The 19,219-nt window shown below is 55.7% G+C and overlaps 6 protein-coding genes and 1 non-coding gene across 7 annotated transcripts; 2 read left to right on the top strand and 5 right to left on the bottom strand.

Annotated features, from left to right (window-relative positions):
* Positions 1-2,329: 2,329 nt before the first annotated feature.
* Positions 2,330-2,400, bottom strand: N657DRAFT_t103. Its single transcript has one exon. It is a non-coding gene; the product is annotated as a tRNA-Gly (tRNA).
* Positions 2,401-3,718: 1,318 nt separating this feature from the next.
* Positions 3,719-4,054, bottom strand: N657DRAFT_682496 (uncharacterized protein; the record flags this gene model as incomplete). Its single annotated transcript, XM_062796487.1, has 1 exon — positions 3,719-4,054. One exon carries the CDS (start codon positions 4,052-4,054, stop codon positions 3,719-3,721), a length of 336 nt encoding a protein of 111 aa, XP_062645802.1.
* A 3,352-nt stretch (positions 4,055-7,406) lies between these two features.
* N657DRAFT_104445 (uncharacterized protein) lies at positions 7,407-9,905 on the top strand. Its single transcript, XM_062785744.1, has one exon. The coding sequence runs from the start codon at positions 7,625-7,627 to the stop codon at positions 9,632-9,634; it is 2,010 nt and encodes a 669-aa protein (XP_062645801.1). The 5' UTR covers positions 7,407-7,624; the 3' UTR covers positions 9,635-9,905.
* A 629-nt stretch (positions 9,906-10,534) lies between these two features.
* N657DRAFT_682494 (uncharacterized protein) lies at positions 10,535-11,161 on the bottom strand (the record flags this gene model as incomplete). Its single annotated transcript, XM_062796486.1, has 2 exons — positions 10,535-10,851; positions 10,966-11,161. The coding sequence occupies 2 exons, from the start codon at positions 11,159-11,161 to the stop codon at positions 10,535-10,537; spliced, it is 513 nt and encodes a 170-aa protein (XP_062645800.1).
* Positions 11,162-11,523: 362 nt separating this feature from the next.
* N657DRAFT_647548 (uncharacterized protein) lies at positions 11,524-12,604 on the bottom strand. Its single transcript, XM_062793339.1, has one exon. It carries the CDS (start codon positions 12,449-12,451, stop codon positions 11,801-11,803), a length of 651 nt encoding a protein of 216 aa, XP_062645799.1. The 5' UTR covers positions 12,452-12,604; the 3' UTR covers positions 11,524-11,800.
* A 1,089-nt stretch (positions 12,605-13,693) lies between these two features.
* N657DRAFT_657516 (uncharacterized protein) lies at positions 13,694-14,374 on the bottom strand (the record flags this gene model as incomplete). Its single annotated transcript, XM_062794820.1, has 2 exons — positions 13,694-14,298; positions 14,335-14,374. 2 exons carry the CDS (start codon positions 14,372-14,374, stop codon positions 13,694-13,696), a joined length of 645 nt encoding a protein of 214 aa, XP_062645798.1.
* Positions 14,375-15,125: 751 nt separating this feature from the next.
* N657DRAFT_647545 (acetyl-CoA synthetase-like protein) lies at positions 15,126-19,121 on the top strand. Its single transcript, XM_062793338.1, has 3 exons — positions 15,126-15,741; positions 15,807-18,165; positions 18,217-19,121. Exons 1-3 carry the CDS (start codon positions 15,475-15,477, stop codon positions 18,729-18,731), a joined length of 3,141 nt encoding a protein of 1,046 aa, XP_062645797.1. The 5' UTR covers positions 15,126-15,474; the 3' UTR covers positions 18,732-19,121.
* Positions 19,122-19,219: the final 98 nt, after the last annotated feature.

The raw sequence follows: 19,219 nt of genomic DNA, 5'->3' as shown, positions 1-19,219 counted from the left end.
GAGATACTCCGTCCCATCCGACCGACTCGATGGGAAAACACGCGCAAGAGGAGCCACGCATGAGCGGTACGTACGACGACGCGTTGCCAACGGGCCTACTGCAGGACGCGAGCAGTGGCAGGGAGACCACGACGCGATCCGGAAGAAGCGGCAAACGACACAACCAGAACGGACGAGCAAGCAAGGAAGTAGCCGTCATCGCGATAGACGAGCACGGGACACTGGATTCGAGGCGGCATTCATCACTGCCGGTGATGACAAATTCTCGTACTACGAAGGTGCGAAGAAGGACGACAAGAGGGGGCAGATCCCGGACGAATACCGAGGACACCCAGCGTTCGAAGCGAAACACATGGAAGGGTTGCCAAATCATGGTCCTTGGGACCACGAGATCAAGCTCAAGGATGGCGCCCAGTTGAAGTTCTTCAAGGTACACCACACCAACGAGAAGCAGGACGCGGAGCTACGAAGATACCTCGAGCAGAACCTACAACGAGGACATATCCGACCATCGACATCGCCAGCAGGCTACCCAGTCCTTTTTGTTCCAAAGAAGGATGGGAAGCTACGAATGTGCGTGGACTACCGACAGTTAAACGATCAGATAGTGAAGAACCAATACCCACTGCCCTTGATCTCCAGACTTCGGGATCAACTGGCAGGGGCGCAGTGGTTCACACGTCTTGATCTACCGACGGCATACGCATATATCAGGATCAAGGAAGGCGATGAGTGGAAAACGGCGTTCAGAACACCTTACGGGCACTATGAGTACCTCATTATGCCATGTCACGGGTCGTGGCAGTGTGAGGTTCATGTGCGCACTCCTGGTTTGACTGGACAGTTCGAACCACGGTCCCTCTTTTGAGAGTGTTACGCAGTGGTCAGTTGCGTCCACCCGTGACATGCCATTCGGGTTGACCAACGCTCCAGCGACATTCCAAGCGGTCGTTGACCACGTAATACGACCATTCCTCGACAAATTTGCAGTCTGTTACTTGGACGACATCCTCATCTTCTCGAAAACGCTCGAAGAACATAAGCGACATGTGAAGCAGGTGCTCGACGCACTGCACAACCAGAAGCTCTCAGTCAACAAGGACAAGAGCGAATTCCACGTCAAAAATACAGTCTTCCTGGGCTTCGAAATTTCGCCAGGAGAGAGACGGATGGAACCTACGAAGATTGAAGCCATCGGGACTTGGCCAAGGCCGAACAACACGATAGAGGTCCGAGGATTCATCGGATTCGCCAACTTCTACCGAATGTTCATCAAGAACTCCGTCGACATCGCACGACCTCTGCACAGCTTGACGAAGAAGGACGCCGAGTTCTAGTGGAAGGAAGAACACGAGCAAGCATTTCAACAGATCCGCGACGCGATCGCCGCAGATCCAGTGCTCGTATTACCAGATCCGAGGAAGCCATTTGAGGTCGAACCGACGCGTCAGACTACGCGGTCGGCGGGCAACTGAGTCAGAGGGACGAGAACGGCAAGCTACACCTAGTTGCGTTCTTCTCCAAGAAGCTCGCAGGACCACAGCTCAACTACCCGATCCACGACAAGGCGCTGTTGGCCATCATCGAAGCTTTCAAAGAATGGAGACCCTACCTCAGCGGCACGACGTACCTAGTTCAGGTATATACGGATCACAAAAACCTTCGATACTTCACCTCCACTAAGGAACTGAACGGACGACAGACTCAATGGTCAGAGTTTCTGTCAGAATTCAACTTCGCCATTCACTACAAGAAAGGCTTAGAAAACGCACGGGCAGACGCGTTGAGCAGACGGCCAGATCACTTCGGAAACGACACTGAAGAGTTAACACCTCTATTCCTAGAACAACAGGACGAATCACTCCGATATGCTTCCCAACCGGTGGAAGATTGCGACGCACTACACTTCACCAACTTGAGAAGATCTCGACACGCAGAGCCACGCCTCCAAACCGCAGAGCAGCCGTTACGACGAGAGCAGCTCTCAACCGTGTGAGGATCGCCGCGTGGATACCCCTTACGCTCGGGAGAAATTGGGGCAGTCTTCAGGGAGCAGCGGCCAGAGGCTGCCGACTGCACGACAAAGGACGAGCAAGAGAGACTCATCAAGATGATCCACGAGTCAAAACTAGGAGGATATATGGGAATCGCCAAAACCATTGCGAAGGTCAGACAAAACTACGACTTCCCAGGATTAACTACGCGAAAGAGTCACTGGTATTATTAGCAAGTGCAACCTCTGCAACCGAAGCAAGTCGGCGCGGTATAAACCGCGCGGACTCTTGCAGTCATTGCCAGTTGCGAAATGACGACAAGCAGCTCAAAACGATGCGTCAGCCGCGAATCGAACGCGGGGCCCATCGATGGCAACGATGGATTTTACCACTAAACCACTGACGCTGTTCTCTGATTTGATGAAAAGAGTTTCGGGATCTGATGAATATGCGACTACACCGGTCGTCGGGAGCCGTCGATCTCAGCCTTCTGAACTGCACCGTCTGGTTTTTACCAATCGGCGTCAAGAATCAAATCCCACATAGCATTTGGACCTTGACAACGGGCTACTCCTCGACACCCGCACAAATCCCAGGTCCCGCCCAGAGGATCCGCAAATACAGCCATCGGCACATCTCTTCTCGGCCTTGTCGGCGGCATCTGCCTCCCAGCAAGCTCGACGGCCATAACACTCAGCGGTGGCCTGGCCCGGTATGATGTGGTGGATCAGCTCCGGGTCGACAGCAAGCAGAGGGAGGTCCGTTTGGTCGGTCAGCCCCGGCATGGACCAAAGCGTGGGATTACGCACGGTGCGTAGGACGGGGGCAAAGTAACTGTCGCGGGCGTCGGCGAGTGTCTCAGCAAAACTCGAGCCGGAGGCACTTTTGACGGGGGCTTGAGGACGAGTAGTCATCGGCCCGACTATACGGTGACATTGCGATTCCCGCTGAGATCCCCTTGGGAGTCTGCGTGGGCGGCATCGCTGCGGGCAACCGGATGGTCAATTCCAGGGGAGCGTCCGCTTGTGGCGATTCCTAAAAGGAGGAGGTAGATCTGTACCTCGGGTTCAGCTTCTGCGTAAGTGTGCCAGGGCTTGGCAGCGGGTTGATGCAGTCCAGGAACACGATCTCGGTCTGAGAACGTGCCGCTTGCAGGGCTCTCTTCCCTTCCCTCTGGGACCACCACGTCGGCACTGAGGGCGTGGGGGATCCGTATTCGCATCTCGCTCCACCGTGATAGCTCCCGGAGCAAAGCCGTCCCACGTCCAGTCCCTGTTGATGGAGAGTCTGGTTGCTGTAATCCAGCGCAGGCCCAGAGTCGCCTTGGCCGAGAGGGACAGAGACGCACCATCTGGTCCGAGTTGGTGAGGGAGGAGTGCGGCACACGCAAAGATTATTCGGCTACCTCTTTGGGCCCGGAGCGTGTGGCCGCTCACCCTAAGCCGCAAAGCCGTGGCAAGGCGGGAGAGTGTGTCTGGGACGGCGTCGCCTGGGACTTGGAGGTCGGGTTGGAGGAAGTAGGCGCTGAACTGGTCATTGGAAGGTCGGACTGGTATAGATTGCGCTCGTCGTCGGCGTTCTTGCGGACTCGGACATACGTGGGTGGGTCCAGGTGTACATCGTCACCGCCAAAGTACCTGGGAGGCACGCTATCCTCCCTGCACATCGAGGAGATTTGAAGCTGGATGTCGCGTGCCGTGGGAAGAACCAGAGGGCGGCTACCACTATCGGGGCAGCAGACTGCGGACGTCTGAGACGTCGATCCATGCAAGAGGGAGCGCCAAGTTAGCGGCCACGTCCCAGGGGAACGGGCGAGTCGCGATGAACAACGGCAGGTAGCGGCTAGCCACGGCGGGATTCTGCGGAAAGGTTCGGGCCTCGACCAATATGTGAAAATACTGCACGTTTGGTTCCGACAGGCCTGGCTCATGTCCTTCGGCCTTGGTTGCCGACGCGTCCTCAACAAGAAGCGCGGCGACATCGTGGCCCGAGGAATGGTAGTACGGGTGGCAGGCAGCCGCCGGGTAATGGAGGAGCGGCCGGCAAACCGACGGAGACATTCTATCTTTGTCAAAGAAGATTGTGAGCAGCTTGCATGGTACCCTGTACCGTTTCGATAGACAGCTGCCACACCTATGACAAGACCATGTAGCGGCCCGTGTCAGGGGGATCATTGTTCGTAGGGGTTTCAAGATCCATCTACAAAGGAATGACAGCCACAGAGTCATCAAGACAAGTCGCTTGCAGATAGAAGTTCGCGATATTAGAGCAGTGTGAGAATTAGAGGACTTGTTTAGATAGAGAGTTTCAATGGAGGATAAAAATCACCCTTCCCTTCGAGACAGTCCTATTCTGTCCCTTGTGCTTGACGAGACACCCAAACAGCAACGCTATCATTGTCAGCTTTGTGAGTTCACAGATTGAGTCATGGTCATGAGCCCGCCGAGTCCCAGCTCTCAAGATGACTCCAGGATGCAATCCGGCCTATCGAGCCTGTCCTCAAGTTGGGAAACTGTTTTGAGCAAATTCGAAAGATATTGCAAGAGACTCCAAAGTCTCTGTGCATCAGTCCCGGACCTGTCAGAGGTGCCAGCCGCAGAGTCTGTTGTGAGTTGCCCCTTTACTCATACTGCCTGGCTCGCACGCCGGCTGACTTCTTGGCCAACAGTACCCCTGCAGCAACCTGAACAAACACCTAAAAGGCCAGATTCCAGAATTCGGCAAAAAGCGTCCGGTGTCAGGTCCAAACATCACAGAGGTTGACGGGGTCCGGCGGCCTTTCCACCTATCCAAAGCTGATACGGAAAAGAGCCGTATGCTGGGAAAAAAGGGCAAATGCCATTATTCGGGGAAAAGTCAGGTTGTCGTCCTCTGGTAGTTGCAAGCAGCAACTGCAGTGGTGGGAGATATCCCACGATCCAGAGTGGGGCAGCGTTATCTTATCTACATACAAACAACCACCCCACCAATGGTGGGGTATAACACCTAGCCCTAACCCTGCGCGATACCTTCCGGTATCAAAAGCTCTATTTAAAGTTGAACATACAGCCGGATGCTACAAATTAAAGGCTAGGCCGACTGTCCGCATCGTCGCTGTCAATGGCCTTTACTGTGCCAAGCTCCCTTTACACCCAGCCCCGCCATTCGTGTTGTTGAGAATGGGGAACTCGAACCAGGGAGGAAGAAATGCGACATTGTATACCAAGATGATGATGACTTGTCTACCAAGGCTGTCTACCGACCGGCAGCATTTCACACCCGGAAGGCCAGTTTCAGTAGCTCTTACAGCAGCCGACCAAACTGACACAGCGGAGCGGGCCCCACAGACCCAAAGCTGCGTCCTGGAATCTGGAACGGGGAGCGTTTAATACTGCTGGACACCACCGGCTATGGGCGTCGCCTGTCGTCATAATGACGAGCGAATACGGCGGGTTGAGCGCTTCTTCCAAGCGAAACAGAGCTTGGCTTAGTGCGTTTCAAATGCAAGGCTTATATCCTGGCTTTTTTTTAGCGACTGGAAGGCAACGTTGACTGGGATCGTCAGCAGTGCAGGGGGAGCTTGTACGAAAGTTCGGTGCTGTGGTATGTACGGCAAGCCCGGCCATACTGCACGTACATGCCAGGAGGCCGTAGAATTATCTGACTTAGCTGTTTCTGATATAATTATAGTTGGTTCCTAGTGTTGATGTCTTACAATTGAAGTCAGTTGTTGTTAGGTGGTGGAAGGGTGGCCGGCTCGCTTATCATGTACGTTAAGGAAAGGAAGGAAAAGAGAGGGAGAGAGAAAGTTAACGTTATAACTAACTACACTAGTCAACGTTAACTATCTGTAGTTTAATAGTTACAAGATATGACCCTAACCTGTGTTACCTACCTAATGTCACGGCGATTGCGCCGTGCCTGCTAGGACCCACGGGTGGAACCCGGCATGTGGAAAGCACGGGCCCCTGTGGGTTAAATATTCTGCACCTCGCTGCCGCGAGATCTGTTCGTAGCTCCTCGAGCTACGTCTTGACAATCAAGCCTGCCCGTACCTGACGGAATAGAGCCCAGATTGTAGCTTAGCACGAATACAACTGCCATTGGACTATCAGCCTGTCCCGCCCGTGACACCTAATATAGGCTTATCGATAGTATGTTTTTAGCTGAACAGCCTGTATTTGGAACAGCTTTGCACATCATGTAGCGAAGACACTCTGTATAGCGTTTCCATAGTGTCCATGTCCAGTGGATGTTACATCAAGGTGCAGTTTTGACGGTGTTTTCGCCAACACTCTGTTGCGCCCTGGCAAGGCTTCCCGCAACCCGGTTCTCAAACCCCCACCTTTCTCTATGGTGCAGGGACTGTGGAGCAAGCTAGTTCCGCCTGAGGGCTTATGTTCTGGATCTATTTCGGAGTATGTGATCCTGAAAAACTCGAGTGGAGGTTCGGGAGTAAGGATGGGTACTGTACTTCCTTTTATATGATCTCCAGGGTCCCTTCTGGCTCCGTGTAAAATGCCAAATACGATCTTGACAACGATGGCGTGGCTCAAGCTGCGCCAATTGGCAGGTTGGCTTCAATGTTGATGCCAGGTTCGTTCTGGCCCTCTGGGCATATGATGGCTTGCCTCATTAGGATAAAGACAAGTTTGCAGAAGCGTGTCATTGTGGCCTTGTTGAGATTTTGTGCGGGCACCTGAATCCAGCTTCAATGCTGACTCGCTGTCATCATTGCAGAGGTCATGAGGTCATGTCACCGGAGCCAGGCAGTTCAAAATCACCACTAGGAGTAACTAAATGACGAGGAAAAGGGGGACGCATCTCGCCATATACGACCTCAGCGGCATCATTGCGGTAACGACCTTGTCGGCTTCATTCTTGATATGGTACGTTGATTCAAGTACACGCTAAAATCGAAACTTTTTCAAGCGCAAACATGAAGCAAGCTTGCAGAGGAAAAGAAAGCTCCGGACTGTCCTTGGACGTAAAGTCGTTGAATGGAGCTTAGTGGGTGGACCACAGGGTAATTGGTGGACCACATGGTAATTAGTGGCCTAAACTCATTCGGGATAGCGTCTCTAGCCTGGCCCAAGCTCCTCGTTCGCGTTCCTTCACGTTCAGTTGTTGTCGGGCACCCTGCGAATTCTACATTGCGTGTTCAGACCTCCCAACTCAAATCCGGATCATTGCAACCGCCAAATTTGCTACTCCATTTGAGCTTCAGTTTACGGCAGTACGAGCTGCGCCCACCGTCGGCATTTGATTCTGTGATTCCGATTCCTACGCGACCACAGTCTGAGACTGCGAGCTGCCGCATCGTCTTCTCACACCCCGCCATTGCGGCCATGGAGCTTGCTCCTAGAACGCGGCGCACGTCGCAAAATACACAGCACACGTAAGCCCTCTGCTGCACCATTCCTGAGATGGATCGTCTGGCTGACTATCTCGGGTGACACGATAGATACTCGCTTGACCGCCGCATACACGATGTCAAGACATACCCAGTCCAGTCGTCTCAGGGAGCGACCATCCTCATCTACGGCCACGAGAATGGCATCACAGTTGTTTGGCGCGGCGGCAGAAGACTGAAGCCCCTAAATCAACCAACCAGCGACAAGCGCAATGGCGCAACCTCCGAAGACGCCGTTATGGTGATTGACTCGGACGATGAAGCTCCAGGATCCGCTTCTGCCTTCGACAATAAGCCCGAGTTTCAAGACAACACGACCGCCGAAGACTCCGTACCCGAAATCGTCCAGACCCTTGATCTCGCACTAGGAACAGCCGTTCTGAATCTCGCGGTACTACCCATGCCGTCGTGTGCTGCGGAAGATGCCGCGTGGAACGGCGCAAACATTCTCAGAACCAAGATGGTCTTCGCTGTCACCTGCGCAACTACCGACGTCTACGTGGTCACACTGCCCTTGACTCCTCCTTCACACGAGAGCAAAGCGAGACCAGAACTGCGGAAGAGCTTATTGGCCGGTAATGCAGGCACAGGTGTCTGGGGAGAAACACTTACCTTGCTCGCCGGTCAGAGCCATCCTTGCGGCGGTCTTGCCCTCACGTTGGTGAAGCAACGGGCTGGGTCTCGGAGTCGGTCGCTGGAGCGCTCAGTTGCGCAGGCCTCTTCTGTTACACGAGCGATTGTTGCCGCGCATTCCCGGGAGGCAAGCGGCACGTTGCGCCTCTGGGATGTGGCCTTAGACGCCAAACCCGGAACTATCAACCGACTCGAGCCGTTCCAAACGGAATACCTCCCTTCCCCGTTGAGCGCCATGTCTTTCAACCCGACTCATCTTACTCAACTCCTTACCGTTACCTCGGCGCATGCCGTCCGCATCTACGATTATGCTACCGCAGCGCTTCCTTCCGACGATGCTTCTGAGGGCCCCTTTCCCGCACAGGGCTCCTGGCTGTTATCGCTCTACCCTCCGTTTGTCAGGGGACCTTCAATGTCAACTGCCCGGAAACCTATCGTGGGTGCTGAGTGGATTGCTCACGGCCGCGCCATTTTGACCCTTCTTGCGGACGGTCAGTGGGGCATTTGGGATATTGACGGTGCCAGCCCATCCTCGAGCGGCTCTGGCGGCCTCTTTAGCAAGGCGAATGCAGGTCTCCGCGGGTCAGCCATCACGACCTTTTGTGTGTGTGGCCACCTTGAAGGAACCAGTCCACTACGGAACCCTGCGACGCAGAAGCTGCCGGCCCCGGGGTCAGCGGGCGAATTTGTCCCCATGACGCCCCACACGAGACGAGACGCGATCGTATCGGCCATCACCAGCGGACCGGAGAGATTGGCCGCCGTACGTGGTGGCATTGTGGTCGCTCGGCTCACACCCCAAGCAACCGGACCCGGGGAAGAGAGCGCTGTGCTGTGGTTGGGCGGTGCGGATCCCGTTGTCTCCGTCATTCCAGTGATTTCTCGGTTTTGGGATTCCCAGCTCCGGCGTGCAGTCGGCGGCGGCGTCAACCTCTGGAGCGGCGCCCAGCCCACCCGCATGCTTCGTCTCACCGACCTTGGGACTGGTCTCTTCGGCGAGCGGTGTATCGGCGCAGCCGCCCTGCCCAAGCGCAACCGAACCGCGAGGACAAACGGCTCATCGCCAGCAAAGGAGAACAGCCCGAAGCCCACCGAGGGCCTCCCAATCGAGGTTCTCCTTCAGGGCGAAAGCCGCCTGGTCATTGTTCACGAGAGCGAGGACGCCACGTCGCTCACGACCCGCCTCCTCGGCGTCCGCAAACAGCCCCGTGCCGAGCTCCGCGCAGCCAGGGCCATCGTAACCTACCCTCGTCCGGAGAAGTCGACCAACCTCTCCTTCAACCTCGGCATGATGCAACGCCCAGGCCAGACGGGCGGCGGCTTGTTCCGGCCGCGGCCGACCGTGACAGCGGCAGGATCGTTTGACCAACCCCTGGACGTTCTGCCGTCGACCGAGACCGTCGGAGAGACGCAGTCCGCTCCGTCCAGCCAGCAGGGTCTCATGTTCATTAACGATCTCGCTGCTGCAGCAGACCAACCCGACGACGAGGTCGAGGTTGAGGGCCGCGATATTGAGCAGGAGCTGATGGATATCATGGAGATCGACCGCGAGCTGGAGCAGCTGGAGCACGAGCGCGAGAGGGGGACCAAGAGGGTATTCTTCGAGAAGGGCTAGAAGCTCGCCTCGAAAGGTGGCACCAAGCGGACTTGGACGCCGCAGGAGCTGATTGCGCCGCGGGCTGAACTAGTGGATACGGAACATTCTCGGACTCACCTGGCAGGGCGTACCCCGCCTCCCGGGTCACGGTTGCTGAGAGAGGCGATGGCCCGGAGGAGGTTGTCGCGTCAAGGACGTTGACTAGAGGTCGTCGATCCCTGGATGACCAAAACCCTAACGAGGCTGCAGGATACCAGCGAGTGTCTACTGATGTATCTAGCACGATCACGAGCGGAAAATGAAGGATTTTGCGGCAGCCGGGGCATGGCCCTGCGATATCTCCCCCCCCTTTTTTTCTTATGTCATTATTCCCTACCGCCGAACATGGCGATTCCGCACGACTTGGTGGAGCACAAGGCGAGATCCATCCTTGATCCAGCTCTGTATTCTGAGCGGTAGAGCAAATTTGGCCTGGCTTTGGCTGCCACGGCGGCGGGTCGGGTTTGCCGGCATCAGTTGAGCGGCTGCTCCGGCAGTGCGCTGAATGCATTTTTGACCAAATGTTCTGCCCGGCTTCGCAAGTCCACGAGGTCGGGGGGTCGTGGTGTCGGTACATTCTCTGTTGCGGTTGGACGTTGGTTGTTGGGAGACGATGTCAAGGTTCCACGTCCAATTTGTCCACCCGATGTGACCCCGTATCCACTTCTGACGGCCCATGCTTTCGACTTGGTAAGCGATGCAAATCCGGCAGCTTTTCCGCGTCGGCAATGCCTGAAACCAGTACCGTACACCGAGACAAAATAATCCACCTGACGCTCCTCCACCACCTGACACTCCTCAACTGGTATCATTTTCTCAGCTCCTTAGACCTGATCCCCTCTTCCTCCAAACCGCGTCCTGCTCCCGGTGCAGGAACCATCAAGACATCTTCTCCTCCACAGTTCCCTTTACCTCCTTCGCTTTCCCCTTCGCCTCCCCAGCCATCCCCTTGGCCTCGCCCATCATCTCGCTGGTCTTGCCCTTGGCTTCACCCGCCAACTCACTCGCCTTGCCCTTGGCCTCGCCCGCGACCTCGCTTGCCTTGCCCTGCACCTCGCCGCGCAACTCGGCCGCCTTGCCCGTGACCTTGCCCGCGCTGACCTCGGAGGTGGCTTCCTTGATCTTGCTGGCGACTGCGGACGCCTTGCCCTCGGTGGTCTGGGTGGCGGCTTCTTTAACCTTGCTGGCGTATGCGGCTGTTGTCGTTGTAAGCAAGCTAGTTAGGTTCGGGGTCGTCATTCAATTCGACCATTTGAGAGGGGCTCTGGGGAAAAGGGGGGTAGAAAGGAGGAGGGGAGGCTGGTACTGACTTCCAATGTCGATGCCGTCTACCAGCTTGTCTGCGACCTTGCGGTCGACGGTTTTGAGCGTGTCCTTGGCGGACTCGACGGCGGATTTTTGGTAGCGGGTGGCCGTCGTGAAGGCGGCCCGGGTGAGGTTGGATGTGGCGGTGGTGGTTGCCAGGCACCGGGTGAGGGCGGCGATTCTTGATGTGAGTGCTGACATTGTGATTTTGATGTGGTTGTGATATGCCTTGCTCCTGCGGTCTGTTTCCTTCAGAGATTTTGGGGTTGTCTGAATTTTTCTGAAGTACTGGATTGGATTGCAATAGTTCGGAGTGGTTGAGTTGGGTTGCCGTTCTTTTTAGTATTCCCATCTGAGATGGCCACGAGGGGTGTTCGATGATGTCATAGGTAGCCCTCCTGCTTGTCGCAAGCAACGACGATAGCAGGCGTGCCTGGCTAGCCAATGACGCTCCCCACCAACTCACAGCAGGTGTGGGCCGGGAAGCAAGTCGGGGCCAGGCCCCGGGGAAGGGGGGGTTCAACCCCGGACAACTGCAACAACAATCCGAGCCGCGAGCTACAGCGTACTTGCATCGCCTTAGTATACCCTACATCTCAATATTTACATAGCAGCAGCTTGGAAGTGCGAGTGAGCCTGAAGTTGCTCCGAATCCTGGGTACCGCCCGGTATGATGTTCCGGTCATTTCGGCATGCCGGGCGAAGTCCCCGTCGAAGCTGGTGTCAGGCCGGATCTGGGCGAACGCCTCGGCCAGAAGACTGCCGCTGCTTGGACTCAATTTGACGGGCGAACTTCTTACCTGTGCCGCGCCATATGAAGTATTCCCCTTTTCTTTCGTCTCACTCCTCCTTTTGGCCCTCCCTGCTACGCTTCGCCTCCTCCCTCGCCCTCATCCTCATCTCCCTCGTATGCAAAACCCAATACGTCGCCAACAATCCACTCGACATGGCAAACCTCCACAGCTCCTGCACCCCCTCCCCCCTCGCCAATCGCCCCCAGACAGCCCACGCGTCCGCCGCAATCCCAATGCCCAACTGCGCCTCTCCCGTCCAAAGTAACACCTCCCTCACCCCCGACCAACCCCCAAAATAAGCATACATCAAGGCGTGATGCGCCGCGTTGGCCGCGGCAAACCACTTCCACCCCTCACACACCTTACCGTGATGGGGAAGCACCCGCACAAACGTCAGCCACGGTGTCGTGAGGTGGTGGAAGCCGAAGTGCAGGTGGACCTCCCCACCTGAGGCAGTGACGCTCAGGATGTCGAGGTATTCGTAGAACTTGGAGAGGTGGTAGACATATCGGGCCGGTGTGTCGTGTTGCGGGAAGGGGGAGAGGATGAGCAGGAGAAGGAGGAAGGAAAGGAGGGAGTAAGAGCGGTTGTGGAACTTAACCAGGTGTGGTGCGATGGCAGTCGAAGGGCCGCGGTGCCGGACGAGGAGGGTTGTTGCGAGCCAGACGGAGATGAAGGCGAGGGATTGGAGGACCATCGTGGTTGGGGTGAATGTTGAAGCCATTGTTGGCACCTTGTCGTTTTGTTGGCAAGAAATATGTGAAGGTTAAGTTCCCTTACCAATATCAAGAAAATTTAAGCGTGTATGGGATACTCATGTGCGGTTGAGCTGGACCAGGGCGAATATATGCGAATCCTGAAGTGGAAATCGGACACACTCCGATGAGTCACCTTTTATCCTGTGAGCGGGACGTACCTGGTTGGTATTCCGTCTTACATGCCCCTGCAGCGTCGGAGAAGCCTGTTATGGAACGCCGAGACTGGCCGTGGTGACGCTGCTTCGCGACTTTGCATACCGGGCAATCATTACATAAGAGCTAGGAAATTCTCCGTCTGCTAGAAGAAACTATGCCACTACCTCATAGTAACGACTCCTGCATGTGTCCGAAGCCCGTTCGATTTCTCTTGCCTCGTCTCCCTCTCTGCTCCATGGCGCTCCGCTACATGTAACACACACCGCCCTGAGAGCATTACGAACAATACGAATTAGCTGAGACGCCCGGACAGGATAGACCTTGAAAACCTTTACAAGCATGTCAGCATGTTTCCAGAGCACGTGCGGTTATGTGAGTGTTGGGCAGACGCTCTCGGACATCGCCAGATACGCCACGGTGCCACCAAACACGACCGGAATTAGATGATAACAGTGAAGGACTGTTGATTCAGATTCGAACCGGGGCCATAGGCCTTTGGGCTTTCTTATTTGAAAGGAGAGTCCCAGAGGTTCTGACGCCTATATGCGAGTGTGGAGAGGGGCGAGAGACTGTCGAACACCTTGTGATGTGGTGCTTGGGCCCACCGTTGACTCGAAGAAGGGAGAGAGCCGAGGTCAGAACGCGAAGGGACTTTTATTCTGTCCTACAGGGAATCAGCCCCAAAGCTGCACGGCTAACGGAGAGGATCCTGGACTGGCTGATGGACTCGGGGAAACTGCCGATGTACAGTCTGGCCAGGAGGCTGGAGCTGGAGCTCGCAGTCTGATATCCCTTTCCTTCGAAGGCCAAGAGGCCTTCTCACTTCGTATTTGCAGGATCATACACTGATCGGTTCCTTGATTGTCGATATGGTTTTTCACCCGGCACGCCCTAGGGCACAGCGGTGTAGGAATAATAATAATAATTTGCTATACCGCAGTAACTATGGAACAACTCTAGTCTAGCACCGTCTATGTATACCCCCGTCTATAACCATCTATAACCATCCCACAAGCACGCAGTGATCATAACTTCCACCTCAATGCAACGAAAACCGACTCTCCCCTCGCCAAAACCTCCCCATCTTCCCCTCTGACCTCTGCCTCGAGCAGGTACTTCCTTCCCTCGACCTTCACCAACCGTCCCGTAACCAGGACGACATTCGCGCTCTGCGCCATGCCCGTCCGCACCGGTTTCAGAAACCTCGTCTCCAGCCGACTCGTCACCATCGGTCCTCCGTCCACCCCCAACAACCCCCTCTCGTTGTTCAGCACCACCACCTGCCCCATCATGTCGTCCAGCAACATAGCGACCACCCCTCCGTGGCACACTCCCGCCCAGCCGTTGAGCATGGGCCCTAGGGCGACGAGCGCACTCAACTCGCAGATGATGGAGTCTGGTGTGGGCGGGGCGGTGTAAAAGAGGATGTAAGCGGGTATGGCGCCGGGGGTGTTTAGCATGCGGCATATAAGGGCGTGTTCGGGTGTGGTCCTCAAGCGGCGCGTGACGGGCTGGGCGATGATGAGTCTCGCATGGCCCGGGGGAGAGGAAAGGAGGGTGGCGCACCAGGGGATGGCGCGGAAGTAGGCGATTTGAGCGGCTGTGGCGTCTTGGTTGGCGCGCTGCAGGTCTATAGCCTTTTTGGTCTCATAGCGGGTTTCAGGACCAGGTTCTGATGTGTGCTCTAGTTGTTGTTTTGTGGACATGGTTTTGCTAGTTGATTGGCCATGCGAGGATGGCGAGACAAGACGAAAGATCAGGATTCCGAGGGTTATAAACAGTTCATACGTACCCAGCCTGCCGGCTTCTTTGATATGGCGGCGGAGACAGAACCTCTTTGTTTAGAGAAAAGATTTTAAGAGAAGAAAACAATATGTATTTGACCGCGTCTGCTCACGCATGAGCGCTTCGGGCCCTCTCGAGATACCCAATGCTAGGCCAAGGGTATATCGGAATGGCAAGCATCTCCGAGCCTCGGACGGAGATAGATGGATTCAAGTTTGTTAGTTCGAATGAGGTAGTTCCGTACAGTACCATGCATGCGCTGCGGCTGCCAGAGCCAGGGTTGAGCCGGCGGCCTCGCAGCTCAGTGATGGAACTGTAAATTGGTGACAAAGTGAACTTGCTTCACTGGGACGCCGCCACGTCTCATGAAGTTTTTCTCTTGCTAGTGCAATATACCGCTGAATGCGAAATTCACTCCTGTTCAAGTGGATAGAACTCAACTGCATGGAACTTCAACGAGTACACGTCGGCTCTCCGTGTGCCCGCTTGGCAGGCAATAGTACCCCCGCCCAGTTACCCGAATGGTGCTAGATTCACTGCAGCTCAGCAGCTGAACTGTACGTTGAAGGATGCGGATTTGTTCTGCTTGTGTGGCTGTGGTTTGGAACGTTCTGGGCTGAGACATACATCCGCAGCGCTGTGTTCTGCTGGCTGTTATCGGTTCCGTTTGCACTTTTTTCGACTGCTACTCCGAAGTCGAAGCGAATCAGGCGATAATATTCCATATTCATCCGTTGGTCATTGGCTCCTCATCTTCTCAGCAGCTGGGCATCAACCTCGCAGCAGCTGAAACATACGTGCTTGGCGAGAAGTTGACCCAACGAGAGGGAGCTCACGAAAATACGAGAGTATCCGAGAAAACCTCGCATTGCGTGCTACTCATGCCATCCCAACATAAGTCCATTGCTTGTCCTGGAAGTTCTCGGACTCCACCTGGGCATCTTATGGTTCTTCCCGTTTCATCATTATTCTCTCTACCTTTGACCAGATACGAACAGGGTCTCACATCGAAGCGTCCGAGATGCTGTCTCCAGCAGCCCTCGTTGACGGCCTTGCCGCCCACACTCCTCAGGGAGTTTGGGTCAAGGCCAACCTGTTATCCGAAAAAGGGGAGCTCACATGGCAGGACATCGCTTGGCCGCAGCTCAGGAGGGCTGTTGACTTTGTGGCCCGTCAGATGGAAAACGAACTGGGCCCAGGAGCCGTTGACGAACCGGTGGCCTTTATCGGGGGAAACGACATCCGGTATGCCGTCGTTCTCATGGCGGCACTCAAGTGTGGGTACAAGGTAGGCATGTCCCGCGTCTGGCCTGCATTCCAACCTTCCGGGGCCGTTGTCTGACGCTCGTGTAGGCCCTGTTGTTGTCACCACGAAACTCGCGCGAGGGCAACGTCTCTCTCCTGAAGAATACAAGGTGCAGCAAGCTCGCTTTCACCGCCGAGCTCAGGAGCATGGTCACGGAGCTGGTGGAGGAGACCCCTGGGTTGAAGGTCTCTCAGCTGCCTGGGCTGCATGACCTTCTCACCGCTCCAGACACCACGCATTACGAGAGCCTGGCCGATGGCCATATGCAAGACGATGAAACCGTCGCGATCCTCCACTCGAGCGGCACGACAGGCCTACCAAAACCCATTTACGTCAAAGCCGGCGTCTTGCGAGTCGGCGCTAAGCTTACCTCGCTGCCGGCACCTGAGGGCCGCCGAAACATAATCGACGAATTGTATCTCACGGAGCTCATGATCTCAACGCTCCCGTTCTTTCACATCTTCGGCATCATGCTTCTCGTCCGCACCGTCCATTACCAGCGACCACTGGTGCTGTTGCCTTTCGGGAAACCGCCAACTGCAGAGCTGGTGATGGAGGCAATAGCCAAGACCAAGCCGACGGGAGTAGTCTGCCCTCCCTCAATCCTCGAAGACCTCTGCAAACTGCCTGGCGGACTGAAGGCCCTCTCGACATTGAATACGGTGGTGTACGGAGGCGCTCCCCTGGCGCGCTCATGCGGCGAAGAGATCTCCAAACTCACCAACCTGTACAACGGGATTGGGAGCACAGAAGCATGGCTCATCCCGAACCTCGTCGCGGCCGACCAAGCCGACTGGGACCACCACGAGTGGAATCCCAACGTGGGTATCGTGATGGAGCCTGCCGGAGACGATCAGCTCGCAGAGCTAGTGATCCGTCGTCAACCCGATAACGACTTTCAGACAGTGTTTCATAACTTTCCCGGTCTCGACGAATGGCGCACCAATGACCTGTTTGAGCGGCATCCGACCAAGCCTGCTTTATGGAAATACGTTGGACGGGTCGACGACATCCTGGTATTGAGCAACGGCGAGAAGTTGAACCCTGTGTCGTTCGAGAAGACCGTCGAGGGGCATCCGTGGGTCAGCGGCGTGCTGGTGGTTGGGGCCGGGCATTTCCAGGCCGGGCTGCTCATCGAGGCGTACCCCGAACGAGCCAAGGCTGGAGCGGAAGCATTTATCGATGAGCTCTGGCCGACCGTGGAGGAAGCAAACATGCAGTCTCCAGCCCATGCGCGGGTGTGGCGGTCAATGGTGATGTTGGCGTCGCCAGAGAAACCGTTCAAGCGCACCGCCAAAGGATCCGTCATGCGACATGCTACGTATCGGTTGTATGAAGAGGAGCTCAAGGGCTTGTATGACAAGCAGCAGTTCCTCACAAACGGCGTTCAGGTGAACGGGGAGCTGGGCAGCAGCCAAGTCAAGGTTGCGATCCGCTCGGCGGTGAAATCTGTCCTTGGGGCTCAGGCCGAGCACCTCGCCGACGACTCGAACATCTTTGATTTCGGCATGGACTCGCTTCAAGTCCTACAGCTGCTCCAAATCCTGGGCTCGTCCCACGTCATTTGTACCACACGGATGGTGTACGAGAACCCGAGCATCGATTCTCTCTTCCGCGCAGTGACCAACGGACAGGCCAACGACAGCGCAGGCAACAACGTGTCCCGCGAAGAGAAGATGTCGGCCATGATCCACCGGTACTCCAAGTTTGTTCCCAGAAAGTACATCAGCGACATACCCACCGTCTTGTCAGGCCAAACAGTACTACTCGTCGGGTCAACCGGCGCTCTCGGGACTCATCTCCTGCACGAATTACTCAGCAATCCTGAAGTCGATCGTGTGTATTGTCTCAACCGTTCTGCCGATGCGGCCGAGAGACAGACGCAAAGCTTCTCGGACCGCGGTCTTGGGACCATCGACTTCAACGCCCACCCCAGGGTCCGATTCCTCCACGGAGAGACACACCAAGAGAACTTTGGTCTCGAGCCCGACGCCTACGCCGAGCTGGGGCGGAATGTCGATATGATCATCTCCAACGCCTGGCCGGTCAACTTCAACAGTAGCCTGGAAAGCTTCGAGGGTGTCATCGCAGGTACCAAGCGGTGCGTCGACTTTGCAGCTTCGTCGCCACGCCAGGCACATATTGCGTTTGTATCGTCTGTCGCAAGCGTTCTAAACTTCCCCGCGGTGCGTCGGGGTGACGACGAGGCAGAGGAGGTTGTCATGGTCCCGGAGGAGTTTGATCCTGATAACAGCTTGCCTGCCAAACAAGGGTACGGCGAGTCGAAGCATGTTGCGAGCTGTATCCTTGAGAGAGCAGCAAGGCAGGGTTTGATCGGTGCCACGATCTTGCGGGTTGGCCAGCTTGCTGGGACCGCGGAAGGGAAGGGGCTCTGGAACCGACACGGTAAGCCTGCGCCAGTACACGCCCATTAGCAATGGCTGACAGAAGCGGCAGAGTGGGTGCCCTCGCTCGTTAAGACCTCCAAGTCTCTCGGCAAAATACCGCGGTCCCTCGGCCCTGCAAATGATGGTATTGTCTGGGTGCCCCTGGACATTGCCGCCAAGGTGATCGTTGATTTCGTCCCGCTGAGTGCTCAGGGAACGTCGGAGTCGGGCACGCTGAGATGCTTCAACGTCGTCAATCCCCAGGTTAGGCCGTGGAACGAGTTGGCTGCGGTCGTACAGCAGCATTACTCTGACTCTGAGTCGGGACAACAGCTGGGTGTAGTCGAATTTGACGAGTGGTTGAATGAACTGAGAGCAGTCGGTGTCAACAACGGGGCGGAGGAAGCCGAACTATTCCCTGCGCTCAAGTTGTTGGACTTCTTCGAGGGATTGAAGGCTGACGGAGGAAAGGGGCGTTGGGGGTTTGCAACCGAGAAGGGAGTAATTTCGAGTCCAACCATGGCTAATATGGGTGCTGTGAGCGGGAAGTTAATGCAGAAGTGGTTGGATGAGTGGGATTTTTGATGGCTACCCCCAGATACTTCTTGGAAGCTTCAAGCCGCCTTGAGCACGTAGGACTGTAATAGAAAAGAAGAGGTAAAGAAGAACAAGGGGGCCAGCATCGCAACGGAAGCTTCTGGCATCCATGGTCGATGAACTTTGGACCGTACTCAAGCCACCGAAGAACGACACAGTGGCCTTGCAACCGTCAAGTCGCAAATAAGTCGCCTGTTGCATGCGACTCGGTTGTGGAAACGGTGGTTGTCAGGCACGGATCAACTGAAGAACGGGCTGGTGGCGAAATAAAGTTGAGATTGCGGCAGAGTTCCGTGGGCCTTACTGAGCAAAGAGACAAAAGTGATCATGACCCAACTAATCGATGCAGTTTCCACCACCTGGAAACCTTATGATAGCAAAAGCAAGATTCATGGGCCAAGACAACAACACGAGAATGCTGACTTCGATCGAGCTGAGGCAGATGCCTGAACTTTCATCCGCCAAAATCCCCTAAA

Source organism: Parathielavia appendiculata (assembly GCF_033297405.1).
Source record: "Parathielavia appendiculata strain CBS 731.68 unplaced genomic scaffold N657scaffold_10, whole genome shotgun sequence".
Lineage (NCBI taxonomy): Eukaryota > Fungi > Ascomycota > Sordariomycetes > Sordariales > Chaetomiaceae > Parathielavia > Parathielavia appendiculata.
The sequence above is the reverse complement of the archived record's forward strand: the minus strand, read 5'-3'. Positions and strand labels throughout refer to the sequence as shown.

Coding starts and splice junctions, on each gene's coding strand:
- N657DRAFT_104445 (XM_062785744.1), top strand. CDS start 7,625: ATGGTGATTGACTCGGACGATGAAGCTCCAGGATCCGCTTCTGCCTTC.
- N657DRAFT_647548 (XM_062793339.1), bottom strand. CDS start 12,451: ATGGTCCTCCAATCCCTCGCCTTCATCTCCGTCTGGCTCGCAACAACC.
- N657DRAFT_647545 (XM_062793338.1), top strand. CDS start 15,475: ATGCTGTCTCCAGCAGCCCTCGTTGACGGCCTTGCCGCCCACACTCCT. Junction 15,742..15,806: donor CACTCAAGTGTGGGTACAAG/GTAGGCATGTCC, acceptor ACGCTCGTGTAG/GCCCTGTTGTTGTCACCACG. Junction 18,166..18,216: donor GGGGCTCTGGAACCGACACG/GTAAGCCTGCGC, acceptor CAGAAGCGGCAG/AGTGGGTGCCCTCGCTCGTT.